The 14,826-nt window shown below is 46.5% G+C and overlaps 1 protein-coding gene across 2 annotated transcripts in view; it reads left to right on the top strand.

Moving 5' to 3' along the window:
- FAT2 (FAT atypical cadherin 2) overlaps positions 1–14,826 on the top strand; it is an 83,415-nt gene that overhangs the window by 26,472 nt on the left and 42,117 nt on the right. For both annotated transcript variants that reach the window (XM_040239549.1, XM_040239550.1), the window contains 7 exons: positions 1,263–1,577; positions 5,628–5,686; positions 7,462–7,773; positions 8,738–8,948; positions 10,480–10,619; positions 11,254–11,535; positions 12,598–12,808. In XM_040239549.1, the coding sequence (XP_040095483.1) occupies positions 1,263–1,577; positions 5,628–5,686; positions 7,462–7,773; positions 8,738–8,948; positions 10,480–10,619; positions 11,254–11,535; positions 12,598–12,808 (1,530 nt within the window). The remainder of the gene's footprint in view (positions 1–1,262; positions 1,578–5,627; positions 5,687–7,461; positions 7,774–8,737; positions 8,949–10,479; positions 10,620–11,253; positions 11,536–12,597; positions 12,809–14,826) is intronic.

A 14,826-nucleotide genomic window follows, 5' to 3' on the forward strand; every position in this document is an offset into this window, starting at 1 on the left:
TTTTATTTTTTAAATTATTTGGCCACGCCACATGACTTTTTGGATCTTAGTCCCCTGACTAGGGACTAAACTCATGTGCTTGGCAGTGAAACTACAGAGCCCTAACCACGGGACCACCTGGGAATTTCCTCACTCTTTTTTAATGGCTGCATTTGTTCATATACTTTTACTCATATGCATGAGTCTCTATAGGAAAACCTCTTAAAAATGCAGTTCTTGGGTCAAAGGATAACACACATTTTCAATGTTAATATATCGTTCCAAGTTGTCCTCCAAAAAGGTGGCAGCAATGTATTTATTCCTTTGAAGCTCCATAGAAAACAAGTGCAATTCAGCAAACACTGGGCACCCTCTACTTGTGAGGCCCTGAGGTAGGTAACTTAGAGAAGATCCCAGGTGAATAAAAGTAGGTTATTCACCTTGAGAAGTTTACAACCTGATGGATGATTTCTCTCCAGGGTAAAGGGGAGGGTGATGAAAGAGAATTAGAGTGAGAGTCAATTCTAGACTCAGCTCTCCTGCTTACTTGCTGCATGATCTTGATCAAGTCATGCTCTTTCTATGGGCCTCAGTTTCCCCATCTGTCAAAGGAGGAAGGTTCCTTCAGCTCTGAGATGCTATGGCTGTGAACCAGGCCTTGCCCTCTCACCTAGGTCTTCAGAGTTCAGTATGCCCCATGAGAGCTTAGGGCCCCAGCCTCTTTTGCTCACTCTTGGACCCTTGACCTCTAGAAAAGTGTTGGCCCATAATAAGTAATTTGTAGAATGAGTGAACTAATGAGTGAAGCTAAGTCTCTAAAATTGTGAAGACGATGGAGAGGGGAACAGCAATTTATTCATCAAATCCCTCACCCTTGAATTAGTATCTATAAGGACTTGAAGCTTGAAGGAACCACTGTAAGGAACCAAGTATGGAAATCCCACCTAGAGAATGTGAAATAAATAAATTGGACTTGGGTTGAAGTAGTCAGGAAAAAGCAGATCAACTGCTATGGCCTTCTGGAAATCCTGCGTGTGCCCATATGCCCGAGTTATCGATCTGTCTTAGCAGAGAAAGGCTCTGAGGGGTTCTTCAATAAGGATACAAGCTTCCCTGTGTTTAACTCAGCAGCTCCCACGCCATATAGGCCACAGTTCCCTTTTCTCCTGAAACACTTGGTAATATCCTTTCCATGGTATGGTTTCAGGACTGTTAGGTAAAGTGATCTCTAGAGCTCCTTTGAGCTCTGAAATACTTTGGGTTTGGTGATCACCTCTCCCCAGGAATGATTCAGACTCTGGCACCCCTGGACCGAGAATTTGCATCCTGTTACTGGCTGACGGTACTGGCAGTAGACAGGGGTTCCATCCCCCTCTCGTCTGTAACTGAAGTCTACATTGAGGTTTTGGATGTCAATGACAACCCACCCCAAATGTCCAGACCCGTGTTCTACCCCTCCGTCCGGGAGGATGCACCCCTGCACACCTCTGTGCTTCAGCTGGATGCCTGGGACCCGGACTCCAGCTCCAAAGGGAAACTGACCTTCAATATCACCAGCGGGAACCATATGGGATTCTTTGTCCTCCATCCTCTCACAGGTAAGGACCTCAGAAACCTGGGTGAATAGGATTCTCTACAGCAGTGCTTCTCAAAGTTGTGATCTGAAGATTGGCATCATGAGTGTCACATATGAAGCTGCTAATAGGTCAAGTTCTCAGGGTCCACCTTAGACCTACTGAATCAGAAATCTGTATTTTAATAAGACATGCAGAGGATTTTGATGTGTGCTGTGTTTGAGAACTGCACTTCATCAAAGTCCATCTCTATGGAAGAATAAGAATATGTCAGTTTTCTTTCCTTGGGGCCTAGGGAAGCCAAGCAGGTTTTCCATGTTGTCAAGTTGGGACTATTTCAACCCTGCAAGGGTTCCCAACATGACCATTCCCCAGAATCACAAGCCACAGGCTGAGTCTCTTAACTCTAGTTTCAAACTGATCTCAAGCCTGCCCATGGCGTGGTGGTGATAGAGATCCACTTCAGAGGAGTCCACAGTCTCACAAAGATCTCTCCTCAACCCAGCCCATCTAGGATGGTTCAGAGGAATTTAGAGGTCAACAACTTGCAGCAGTGAACCAGATACACTCCACAGCAGTGTTCTGTTTGGCCTGCACAAGCTTTAAACAATAATTTTCAAGTTGTTGCCAACATTTATAAACGAGCAAAGCTCACAAAATGTTCCAGACTTCTGTAACTAGAAGATCTAGCATGCCAATTGCACATCCCGCGGGGCCACAGCCACCCGAGCCAACAGCAGCTCCCTGCGTAGGGCGGGCGTGTCCTCTCTCCTCTCTCCTCCCCTCACTCCCGCCTGCTCCCTGCATTTATGCTGCCTGCCTGGTTCCCAGAAGAATAAGAGCCAGCTCCCATGGCTGCAGGTACAGCTCCAAGGCCATGTGTCCCTCTGGACCAGGAACAACAATGCTATTGCAGAGAATGCTGGCAATCTTGCCTTCCAACCCAACTTCCCATTCTCCAGCTCCAACCACTGACTCTTGTCCTTGAAGGACAGACGTCTGGCAAGATTGGAAAAAGGCAGGTGGGGAGGTAGGGGCATGGGGGAGAGCTAGCAGCAGCTTCCTTCATGATCCTTAAGGCAAAAGGGAGTCAGGAAAAGCAATGGGCCTGGGGGTCCTGAGGCAGACAGCGGGTGGGGGACATAAGTGCCCTGTGACATCTGTTTGGCACCTTTGACCTCGGGGCATGGATTAGTCTTCCTGGAAGGAGGATGCTTTTCCCAAGCTGGCTCTCTGCCTGGGCCTACTCGGCCCCTCCCTTTTTGGAATTGGGAAGCCATCTCTCACCTAAGGTAATAGGTTCTCTACCTCTCCCAAATCCCTGCTGTGTTTACTGTCAACAGTTCCCTGACACCAGGTCTGGCAAAATGCCCCAAAGGGCAGAGATGCTTAGTCTTCCTCAGTCAGAAATTCTTCCTTCCTTCAGAAATTCTTATCAGCATGAACATTTAAAAATAAAATAATAAATCCAGCAATGACCCCTACCCCCCACCCCCACCTACCTTTCTTATCCCTTAGATTGTCCTACTTTCATACCTGGATCCCTTGGCTGGTTTCCCTATGCCCTTAAGATAAAGCCAAGCCCTGTCACGTCCCATGAGCTTGCCTCTCTCACTCAATCACTCTCTGATTCCAACCATGTGGCCTGCCTCAGTCCACGCACGCCCTCTCCTGGCACAGGGCCTTTGCACAAGCTTTTCCTTCTGCCAGGGGTCTCCTCTCCTTTTTCAAGGTAACTCCTGCTTTTCTTTCAGATCTTAGCTCAGCTGTTGTTTTCTTAAAGAAGTTTGTTTTTTTGACACTATAATACACCTCCCAGCAGCATCTACTTTTAAAAAACATGCTATCACATAGAACATTATAGTCATCTGTGTGATTATTCCATCAATTATCCACATACTTCACTAGACTTCAACAAGCTTTCCAGAAAAGGAACTTTGTTTTTTGAAAACTATAATATCAAGGCCTGGCACAGAATAGAACCTCAACAAATAATGAGGAAATGAATGAATGAATCTCTGCCAGCATCCACAATCATTGGTTAAGCCCGAGATTCATTTATTCCGCAAATGTTTGAAGGTGTCTGTCCTTATAAGGCATTTAAGTTAAGTGCTATGGAGAGGGGAAGAAGAATAAGACACAGTTTCAGCCCTTGAGGAACCCAATCCATGAGGAGTATAAAGATTTGGATATAAAAAGAGCTGTCGAACCAGGGTAAAGAGTACAACATTGTAAAAGATGAGTAGATGCGAGGCTGTGACTTTCGAGGAGAGAGGAAGCTGCTCAGTGTAGTGGACCAGCAATGGCTTCATGGGACAGCAGGAAGGGAAGATTCTGACAGGCAGCAGGCTGGGCAGGCACTTGGGTAAAAATGGTGACGGAAGCAGCAGCCAGGAGGAGAAGACCCAGGACTTGCTGAAGACAGAGCAAGTAGGTCCATTTTCTCTTTCTTTTTTAAAAAACTTTTTTCTTCTTCTTTAATGGTGAAATAATCATAGACTTACAGGAGAGCTGCAAAGAGAGTTCTGATACACCGGTCACTCAGCTTCCCCTAATGTTAACACAGTGTATGTGTCAACACTAAGAATTAATACTGGTGCGAGGGAATTCAGGAAATTACAGATTTCATTCAGATTTCCCCAGTTTTCTCTGCTAACAGCCTTACTCCCATCTAGGACTTCATACCAACCTCAGAGAGGGGGATGTGGAGGACCACAGGGGCAATGGTCCAGGGGGTCCAGCAGCAATTCCAGAGACACCGGCCCCGAGAAGGTGCGGGAGAAGGCAGCAGGGGAGGTGGTGGTGAGAGAAAGCAAAGAGAGAGAAGAAAAGCTAGAGATAGAAGAACAGTGACTGAGTTTCCCAGACACACAGAGAGGGGAGGGGGAGAAGAATCCTTGGGAAGGCAAGAGAGGTGGGGGATGGACAGGAATCAACAGAGAGAGGGGAGAGGGGCTGAAGAGGGAGCAGGAGGAGGGCAGGACTGAGCTGGAAGGAAGGCTCTCCACCAAGCCCTCTCATCCCGCACTCTTCCTGGGGGTCCCCCAGATGCCAGGCCTTTCCCGGCAGGTTCCTCGGCTTGGGGGGACAAGCTGGGTGGGGCGACCTGAAACAATATTCACTCTGTCCCAGAGGAACGTCTTCCTTCCTGGTTGTGGGGCTTTCCAACAACCTCCTAGGTCCTCTCCCATGGCTGCGTTCAGTGAGGGAAGAAACAGCCAGAATGAGACAAAGGCAAAGACACGCCCCCAACAGAGGTCACTCCTCACATCCCCGACACCAGATCCCCCTTCCCCCTCAGGAGGCCCCCACCCCACACTTCATTCCATTACTGTATCATTTAATTGCCTAAACAAGATCAAGAAACTTACAGAAAGCTTTTAGAACACCCACAACCTCCTACCAATAGCTCTGCCTTCATTGAAAAGGGTCCCGCCTACCCAGCTAGGACCTCTCAAGTCTATGGGCTCAGGTGCCCCTCTGGTCTCCCAACAATCTTGAGCTTGACTTGTCTGATGCAGGCAGAGAACTGGCTCCTTTTCACCATTATGGCCTCAATTTATAGCCACAGTGCCTAGAAAATGAAAACCAGAATTACAGATCACTAAGTTCACCTTCCGGAATTTACAGAAGTGCTAGGAGGAGCCCAGGACAGCCCTCCTTTGGCTCATCTGTGCCAGCTGGGCATGGGAAGAGCCCATTCTAGGTGCCAGGTGAGCAAGAGAATTAGAACAAAGGAGTAAAACGTCACCCCTTTGTGATTTCTCGGGAACTAGAGGCAGTGATTGTGACCCCCGTTATAACTCCTGATGAGCTGCCTTTTCACTCAACAGTGTCCTGGGCTCAGCACCCTCCTCGTGGCGGAAGCAGGAAGTAGGTGGGGACCTCTGCTGTCCTATCCCTACCTCTCCTCCCCTCCTCTCTCTCCAGATTTCTATTTCCTCTTTATGTTCGCGCTCTCCCAAGACCAGGAGAATTCTGATCTAGGCTTTGAATGTAGGCATTGAATTTATCCCAGTAAAATAGCCCTGGGAGCCCTTTGCTCCAGTCTCCCCCCAACCATCTCTCCTCCAGGTCTCCTAGCCACTGCCCGGCAGCTGGACCGAGAAAACAAAGATGAACACATCCTGGAGGTGAGTGATGCTGCTGAACCCCTTCACTACATTTGAAAACCTCCTGCAGGAGGCCAGGCTGGAGCCAAGCCAGGCCTTGGGGCCACATGCGCGTCTCCAGGCAGTAGCTGAGAAGGGTTCTGACTCAGGGAGAAGTTGCTACTTAAGCTGAGCAGCAAACACTGATCAATTAGTAATGCCTGCAGGGAGTGTAAGGAAAACAGAGCAGTACACATGGGTTATGTCTTTGTCCAGTATGCTTTCTGGCCCATCCTCATGCTCTAGAGTCACCCAAGGTCAAACACTAGGTCAGTAGCAGAGCCAGGATGAAAACCCAGACCTTTGTCCTCTAGGCCCATGCTTTTTCTGTGCATGTGTGCTCAGACACTCAATTGGGTCTCTTTGTGACCTCATAGACTTTAGCCCACCAGGCTCCTCTGTCCCTAGGATTTTCCAGGCAAGAATACCAGAGCGCGTTGCCACTCTTCTTCAGGGGATCCTCACCAAGAAGCAAACATGCATCTCCTGCACTGCAGTCGTATTCTCTACCACTCAGCCACGTGGGCAGTCGTGCTCTTTCTAGGATGTCTCTAAAATAAGCATCCCTGGTGACCATTCCAATGAGAGGCATCAGTCTTGACCCAGAGGGGCTTAAATCAGAAGTACTCTAGTCAACCCTGTCCTGTGTTATCCACAACTGATGAACAGGCATCTCTGCTAGTCTTAAAGGCATCAGCTAGGAGGGACACATATTCCTCAGCAGAACTGAAATCAGTGTTGCCTTCTATGATCCCAGGCTCTGGACATTCCCTTTGCATAAAACAGGCATCACTAGTAAGCAGCAGCTCAATGGCCTTCTGGAGAAGGCAATGGCAGCCCACTCTAGTCCTCTTGCCTGGAAAATCCCATGGGCGGAGGAGCGTGGTAGGCTGTAGTCCATGGGGTCACTAAGAGTCGGACACGACTGAGCAACTTCACTTTCACTTTTTACTTTCATGCATTGGAGAAGGAAATGGCAACCCACTCCAGTGTTCTTCCCTGGAGAATCCCAGGGACAGGGGAGCCTGGTAGGCTGCTGTCTCTGGGGTCGCATAGAGTCGGACACGTCTGAGGTGACTTAGCAGTAGCAGTAGCAATGGCCTTCTAGACGCTGAGGCATTCTCCATAGTTCAGTAGAGGCATTTGTCTTTAAATTGCAACATCTTTTTAAAATTGAGAAGCATTCTGAGTGGAAACGTCCTGTCTATACTGATGGATGTGATAATTTGCTGGCACATGGACAAGCGCCTGGTCCTGAAATTGTTTTCGTGCCTTTATTCTGTCTCCAGATCTCATCTCATACACTGGGCCACATGCCTGACTCCAAAGGTACTGCCCACGCCTCCATAAACGCCTCCTCGTTTGTTTTTTTCTAATCTCCCGTAGCTTAAGGAAAGCGAGAACAAAGCTTATGAGAATTATGAGCAAACAGAATGTCAAAAGTCTGGGAGAAATGGCCCATGGGCCTCCCGAGTAAAGAGCCCCAGCTTTTGTTACAGCCTCTGTGGCTTTGTCTTCTTCCAGTTCTTTCCGGTTTCTTTCTCTGTTCTTGCTGGCTTTTCTGTGGGCGAGGTTGCCAGAGAGCTGGGTTCCAAGAAGATGAGGTTACGATAATAAAAATCACGACCATACACCAAAGAACAGACGGATTGGTATTTCCAGGCTTTTGAAAGCAGGGGCAGAGGACGAGCTGCGGTGGGCGGCGATACATTGTCATGGCCTTGCGCCTGTCAACTCACGCTGGATCCTCTCCCCAGGTGACTGTGCTGGACAACGGGGAGCCCTCCCTCCGGTCCACCTCCAGGGTGGTGGTACGCATCATGGATGTCAATGACAACCCCCCTGTCTTCTCCCACAAGCTCTTCAATGTCCGCCTTCCAGAGAGGCTGATCCCAGGGACCTCTGGGCCTGTGTACAGGCTGGTGGCTTCAGACCTGGATGAGGGTCTCAATGGCAGGGTCACCTACAGTATCGAGGAGAGTGATGAGGCAGGCTTCAGTATCGACCCGGTCACAGGCGTGGTGTCAGCAAGCAGCACCTTCACAGCTGGAGAGTATAACATTCTCACGGTGAGGGGCAGGTGGGGGTGGGGACGGGGTGCACACCTGCTCAGGGATGGATCTTCTCTGAGGATATAAGACCGGGGAGACAGCCTTTAGGCGTGATGGGGGAAGTCCTCCCTTCCATGGCTTTCTCCCAAAAAGAAGCCAAAAGATCAAAATTCTGGGCCTTTCTCTTTGAAGGCAATAAGGTCCTTACCTGGGAAATGCACTCTGTTCTTAAAGATTTTTGTTGAGAGGGGCAGAGGCATTGAAATCAAGATAAACCTGGGTTCCAATCTTAGCACTGACATTTTACACCTGTGTGGCCATGGACAAGTCATTACACCTGGGAGCCTTTGTTCCATCATCTGTAAAATGGGGATGAGAACATTTTCCTTGTAGGAAGCTAACATAGTTAAGTGGCTTGGGCCTGGGCTATCATGTTGGTAGCCTAAATCCCAGCCTCACTGCTGGCCAGGCAGACAACCCTGGCAGAAGAATTCACAACGCAGAGCCTCGGGTTCCTCCTGCAATAAACAGCTGATGATGGTTCCTCTCCAGGCAGTCATGAGGATTGAATTGGTTATTGCACATATTGCTCTTAGAGCAGGGCATAATGATAGGGAGAGCTCAATAAATTCTAGTTTATTATGTTGATTGTTGTTGGGAAGGGTAAAGAGCCCATGCGTGGAAAGTCTTAGGAATGAGCACACAAAGCCTTCAGTTAATAGTGGCTTTGATTCATCTTTCAATACCCATAAGGTTCTGGAGCATAGTTCTATGTTCTGTTCACTACTGTGCTCGCTGCCGCTGACTTGGTGCCTATTTACTGTAAGCTCCTAACTGTGCCGAATGGATGAACTAGTGGATGAAAGACCAGCTCAGTCCACCACAGGGCACTCTGTCTCTGGGCCTGGCCACCTGGGTCTTCTTGTTTCTTGGCTCCAACCCTACAGACAAAGCCTCAGCTTGAATTCTGGCCTCTTTTCAGGTCAAGGCAACAGATGGTGGGCAGCCACCGCTCTCGGCCAGCGTCCGGTTACACATCGAGTGGATCCCCAAGCCCCGGCCCTCCTCCATCCCACTGGCCTTTGACGAATCCCACTACAGCTTTACGGTCATGGAGACAGACCCTGTGAATCACATGGTGGGGGTCATCAGTGTTGAGGGCCGACCTGGTCTCTTCTGGTTCAGTATCTCAGGTAAGGGCCCCAGGAGGGCCAGTCCCTCCCATCCTGAGCCCTAGTCCTCAGGGCACAATCCTTCTGAGCCCTCTCAAGGTCATGTTCCTGGCATCCTCTGTCTTGGCTGTGAGTGGTGATTGCCTCTTCCCTGTTTCTCTGGGGCAGTAAGTTATCAGGACACTGCTTCTTCCAAGCTTTCCTTCATACCATCTATGATCTCAGGAACTCACTGGTAACCCCAGCCAGAAATGGATGGGGCCTGTTATCCCAAGTTCCTGGGAGACCTAAGACACAGGTCCAGAGAGTGGGCAGAGAGACCCAGCGGAGAAAACACAAGTTTTATGCTTCCTCTTCTGCCTCACTATGAACATCATTGCAGAGCTGACTTCACTGACCACGAACTCGAGGCCAGCTGTACCCTGGGGCTATGCTTAACATTCTGGTCCCAGGTTCCATCCTCAAGATCAGAGAAAGGGTGCATTCTCGTGGTAGGAGACATTTGGGTCCAAGCTCTCACAGCCTCCTCTGAAATTTCTTTCTGTTTCTAAATCAACATTTTGTCAGAACATATCGGGGTTGGGAGTGGTTCACAGATCCCTTTGGGAATCTGATGAATGTTTAGGCTCTCTTTTTAGAAGGCTACTTGTGACCTGCAAATTTGTGAACAAATTTGCGGGCTAGGTGGGGGGATAGTTATAGATTCTCTGAAACCCAGCCAGGGACTCCAGGTCAAGAATCTCTAATCTAAGAGCTTCCGTACCACCTGAAGTCCTATCACAGAGACTCCCACCTGCTTCAGAGGTTGGATACCAAACCTATCTCAAGCTTTTTAATCTCCTAGATTTACTTCCATTGCTAATTCACTGTTCTTTATAAGCATTTGACATTTTTTCTTTTGTACAGAATTAACACATGCACTGTATAGAACATTTGGAAAATACAAATAAGTACAGAGAAAGAATAAAAATCACCTAATCAGTGGGAGGATAAACTCCCACTAAATAGAAGTTAATCCACTGTTTTCATTTTGATGTTTCCCTCTAGTCCTTCTTCTTTACACACCCACACACTTAGGGTTACAGGAAAATATTGTTTTATAACCTTTTAAAATACATCCTGGACATATTTCTGTGTCACTAAACAGATTTCTACTATCAGACATTTAAACAGCTGCATGCTGCTTCTATATTTTGGATTCTCATAGTTTATTAATAAACAATTCCCTCTTGCCAAACAGAGTTATTTCCATTTTTTCCCATGTCTAGGCTTCTCTAGACCACGCAAACTACCTGTAAGCCATGACACAGAGCTCCATCACTCCTGCACGTTTTAAGTCTAGTAACAGAATACACGGTAGGGCAAATTTTGGTCTTCCTCTGGGACTCCCCAGTCCTTATAAGTTTACCTTTTCCTGAATCATCACTTGGATCTTGATAATATTTTGACAAAAACCCGACAGGATCGGCTACCAGCTCCTCTAGTACTTGTGCTATTATATTACTGCCTACATCACTGAGGCCGTGCATGCTTTTCCCCACCCCCCTCCCAGGTGGGGACAAGGACATGGACTTTGACATTGAGAAGACGACGGGCAGCATCGTCATTGCCAGGCCTCTCGATACAAGGAGGAGGTCGAGCTATAACTTGACTGTGGAGGTGACCGACGGGTCCCAAACCATTGCCACCCAGGTGAGAAGCCTCACTGGGAGCCCTGAGTTGAGAAGAGATAGGAGGTTTCCTTGGTTGGAAGTAGCTGTGCTCACCAGTATGTCACCAATGCACACTGGGGCCTCCTTGGTAGGGATGAGGACGCAGAAGGCTCTCTGTGCATGTGTGCACCTCAAAGAATACTGAATCTGGAATCAAGGTTCTGCATTCCAGTCTTATCTGATCACTCTCTCTACACCTGTGATCTTGGGAGAATTCTTGTTCCCACTGTGGATCTCTGTATAATAAGGAGTTTTATCTAAATGAGCAGTTTTCAATTAAAGATAGAGCACCTAAGGGCTTTCATAGATGTAAGGAATGATGGGAAGTGGGGCTCTGGATTTCTATTCTGGTTTCAGCCCATTTTATTTGCTCCATATACTGGAATTTCACCCCAAAAATTTCATCTGAAGAAAAGGCCCTTAAAGAAGAATTTTGATTTTGAAAACCACCATCTTAAAGTCTTGTGATTCTGAAATATGGTCATTCATTTGACAAAATTTTATCAAGTGACTGCTGTATGCCAGGCCTAGTTGTTACAGTGGAGAAGCAGACAGACAAGGTCCCTGGCCCACGGGAGCTTACAGTCCATCTTCTCTTTCACCCGCCTCCCTAGGTCTACATTGTCATGATTGCCAATGTTAACCACCATCGGCCCCAGTTTTTGGAGGCTCATTATGAGGTCAGAGTTCCTCAGGACACAATGCCTGGCGTGGAGCTCCTCCGAGTCCAGGCCACAGACCAAGACAAGGGCAAGGGCCTTATCTACACCATACACGGCAGCCAAGACCCAGGAAGTGCCAGTCTCTTCCAGCTGGACCCCAGTAGTGGTGTCCTGGTAACTGTGGGGAAACTGGACCTGGGCTCGGGGCCTTCCCAGCACACACTGACAGTCATGGTGAGTTAACCAAAGACTTGGGTAAGGATGTGCTTGTATGCGGATGTGTGGGGGTGTACATGCTTGGAGGCATGCTGAGGGTTCCCTTTCCCCTACTGAGCCAGGTGTACTGATGTTTATAGTGATAATCCATGAGATGAGTTGTGACATTTCACTGCCTGCCAGAGGCATCTTCCATAACGGATGCCTGAGAGTGAGGAAAGAGATGGGATGGCTGCCAAAGAAGTTCCTGCAACTTTGGCTATTCCTGGGCTCACTCCAAATATCCCCAACAATTCCCTCCTTGCTCCATGACTGCGTGATCGCATGAACTCATATAGCATCAGACCTGGGAGGGGCCCAGAGACCATCCTACCCAGAGCAAACAGATATGTAAGGGCCTAAAAGAGGAAGGGCTTACTCCGAGGGTCATGTGCCTGCACTTTCATAACCCTGAGAGTGAGAGCCTCCTGAATTTATGCCCTCCATCCCTCATTTGTCTCACTCGAGTCCCAGTCCTGGTCCTATTTCTCTTATCTTACACCTGAGGCTCACAGAGGAAGAGACTTGCTCACCATCATACAGTTTTTTAGATGGAACCAGAATCACAGTCCAGCCTTTCCAACTCAAGGCTCAAGGTTCTTACATGCTACTTTATCATCCTCTGGACACTTAAATATATATTAAAGGCTCTGAGAAGTCCTGCAGCAAAGAAAACATCAACTTGGCTTAGTTCAGTGCTCCCTAAATTTACCTGACTACAGAATTTTTTTTCCTGAATAATACACTAACATCTTGAAGAACTAATATTCTCCAAGAACAAATTTGGAAAATACTGCTCCTCTGCTTATTTCTGCCTTTCTCCTAAAGTGGAATTATCCATGAAAATAGCTCAGTCTAATAATCATAAACTGATACATTTATTTAAAAAGAGAAAAGAATGTAACAGAGCAAAGCTTAAAGGAATACAGAGAGTTACGATTGGGTGTATTTTTCACTGGCATTCTATTTCATTGACCTTTATCTAATCCTGCCTCCTCCATTCCTCTTGCTGCTCATCCCATCACGCCCTTGGGCCCATAGGTTCGTGACCAGGAGATGCCCATCAAGAGGAACTTTGTGTGGGTGTCCATTCACGTGGAGGACAGAAACCTCCACCGTCCTCGCTTCACCCAGCTCCACTATGAGACACGTGTTTCTGACACCACAGTCCCCGGAGCAGAGCTGCTCCAGGTCCGAGCCATGGATGGTGACCGGGGAGCCAATGCTGAGGTCCGCTACTCCTTCCTCAAAGGTGAGAGGTCTGACTCTGAGTGCAGGATATGAGGAGAGGGGCTTTGGCAATAAGGAAAAGCACCAGGAGCATGGATTTGCAAGTTATTCAAGTGTCAATTACTTGCTAAACTTTGGCAAATTATCATTCTAGAGCATTCTCTGGAACTATAATGACCTAAATTAATGTGCTTTCAAAGATGGTGAGAATGGTAACAAAGGATTACTCAAGTTATGGGAGAATTTACATTGAGGATGTGTATATATATATATCCACCAATGACCATACATGTACAGGATGCTTATGAAGTCCTCGCAATATGTATATATATATTGGCCACACCATGTGGCATGCAGGATCTTAGTTCCCCAGCCAAGGATTGAACCAATTCCCACTAAACTCTGAGCACAGAGTCTTAACCACTGGACTGTCAGGGAAGTCCCCCAAGCAACATTGTAAAAGATAGTATCTTTGTGCATGTACAATAAAAGGGACTTACAAATACTTGATAAAATACATGGCATAGTTTCAGGAGTATTTTCTTCTAAGGAAAAATGTGAAACATTCTGAGTTCTTGAAAGTATATAAGACACTGACAAGCAGTAAATGAATATCATTATGCTCCATGAAGGCAAAGAGCAAGTCATGCTCACCTTTGATCATCCATAGCATCTTGCTCTATAGATACTAATTCATATTAAAGATACAATAATTATTAAGTATCAATTATGAATTATCAATCATTACACCATGATTTCATACCTATTATTTTTTTAATCTGAAAAATGGGAATATTATCTGTGCCAGAAACTCTTTGTGAAGACTAACAGAGAAAATGTATGTTAACACTTTGTAAATTGTGAAATATTATACAAGTGCCAGGGGTTATTACTAAGTGTTAATTATAAGTAGTAGTTAATATGACAAAAATGATAATATCCAGTACCCAACTAATTACTAATCATAATTTGTAATGATTGATAATTCATAATTGATACTTAATAATTATTGTATCTTTAATATGAATTAGTATCTATAGAGCAAGATGCTATGGATGATCAAAGGTGAGCATGACTTGCTCTCTGCCTTCATGGAGCATAATGATATTCATTTACTGCTTGTCAGTGTCTTATATACTTTCAAGAACTCAGAATGTTTCACATTTTCCTTTTTTGTAGAGACAATTGTTATACCTTGTCATACAGCAGAAGTCTGTCATCCCTGAAGAATAATAATGCAAATAATAACCCATTAATGGCTTATTATTGTGACTTATGAAGTATAATCATCTCTTTTTTCTCACTGACAGTCCCACTGATGTTGTACTAATTTTTTTTAATAAATCTAATACATTTTAAAAATCTATGCCTCACACATATGGGATCTTACCCAGGGATCAAACCCAGGTGCCCTATAGAGGAAGCTTGGAGTCTTAACCACTGGAACACCAAGGTATTCCCCTTGCTACTAATTTTTTTTTACACATTGAGTTAGTTTTAAAATAATCTTCTGATTGAAGAAGTAACACATGGTTATTCTTTAAAAGCTGAAAAAAACCAAGAATCTACGAAGAAGAAAATAACACTCAGAGGACTTCCCTAGTGGTCCAGTGGTTAAGACTCTGCACTGACTTCCATTGCAAGGGGCACAGGTTCAAATTTAAGATCCTGCATGGAGAAGGCAATGGCACCCCACTCCAGTACTCTTGCCTGGAAAATCCCATGGATGGAGGAGCCTGGTAGGCTCCAGTCCATGGGGTCACTAAGAGTCAGACATGACTGAGTGACTTCACTTTCTCTTTTCACCTTCATGCATTGGAGAAGGAAATGGCAACCCACTCCAGTGTTCTTGCCTGGAGAATACCAGGGACGGGGGAGCCTGGTGGGAGGCCGTCTATGGGGTCGCACAGAGTCGGACACGACTGAAGCGACTTAGCAGCAGCATGCAGAAGTATGGTCAAAAAAATAATAAAAATAACACTTGGCCATGGCTTTCATAACCCAGAGAAAATAATTTCATGTATTTCTCTCTTTTTTTTA

This window comes from Oryx dammah, unplaced genomic scaffold, assembly GCF_014754425.2.
Source record: "Oryx dammah isolate SB20612 unplaced genomic scaffold, SCBI_Odam_1.1 HiC_scaffold_5, whole genome shotgun sequence".
In the NCBI taxonomy this organism is placed as follows: domain Eukaryota; kingdom Metazoa; phylum Chordata; class Mammalia; order Artiodactyla; family Bovidae; genus Oryx; species Oryx dammah.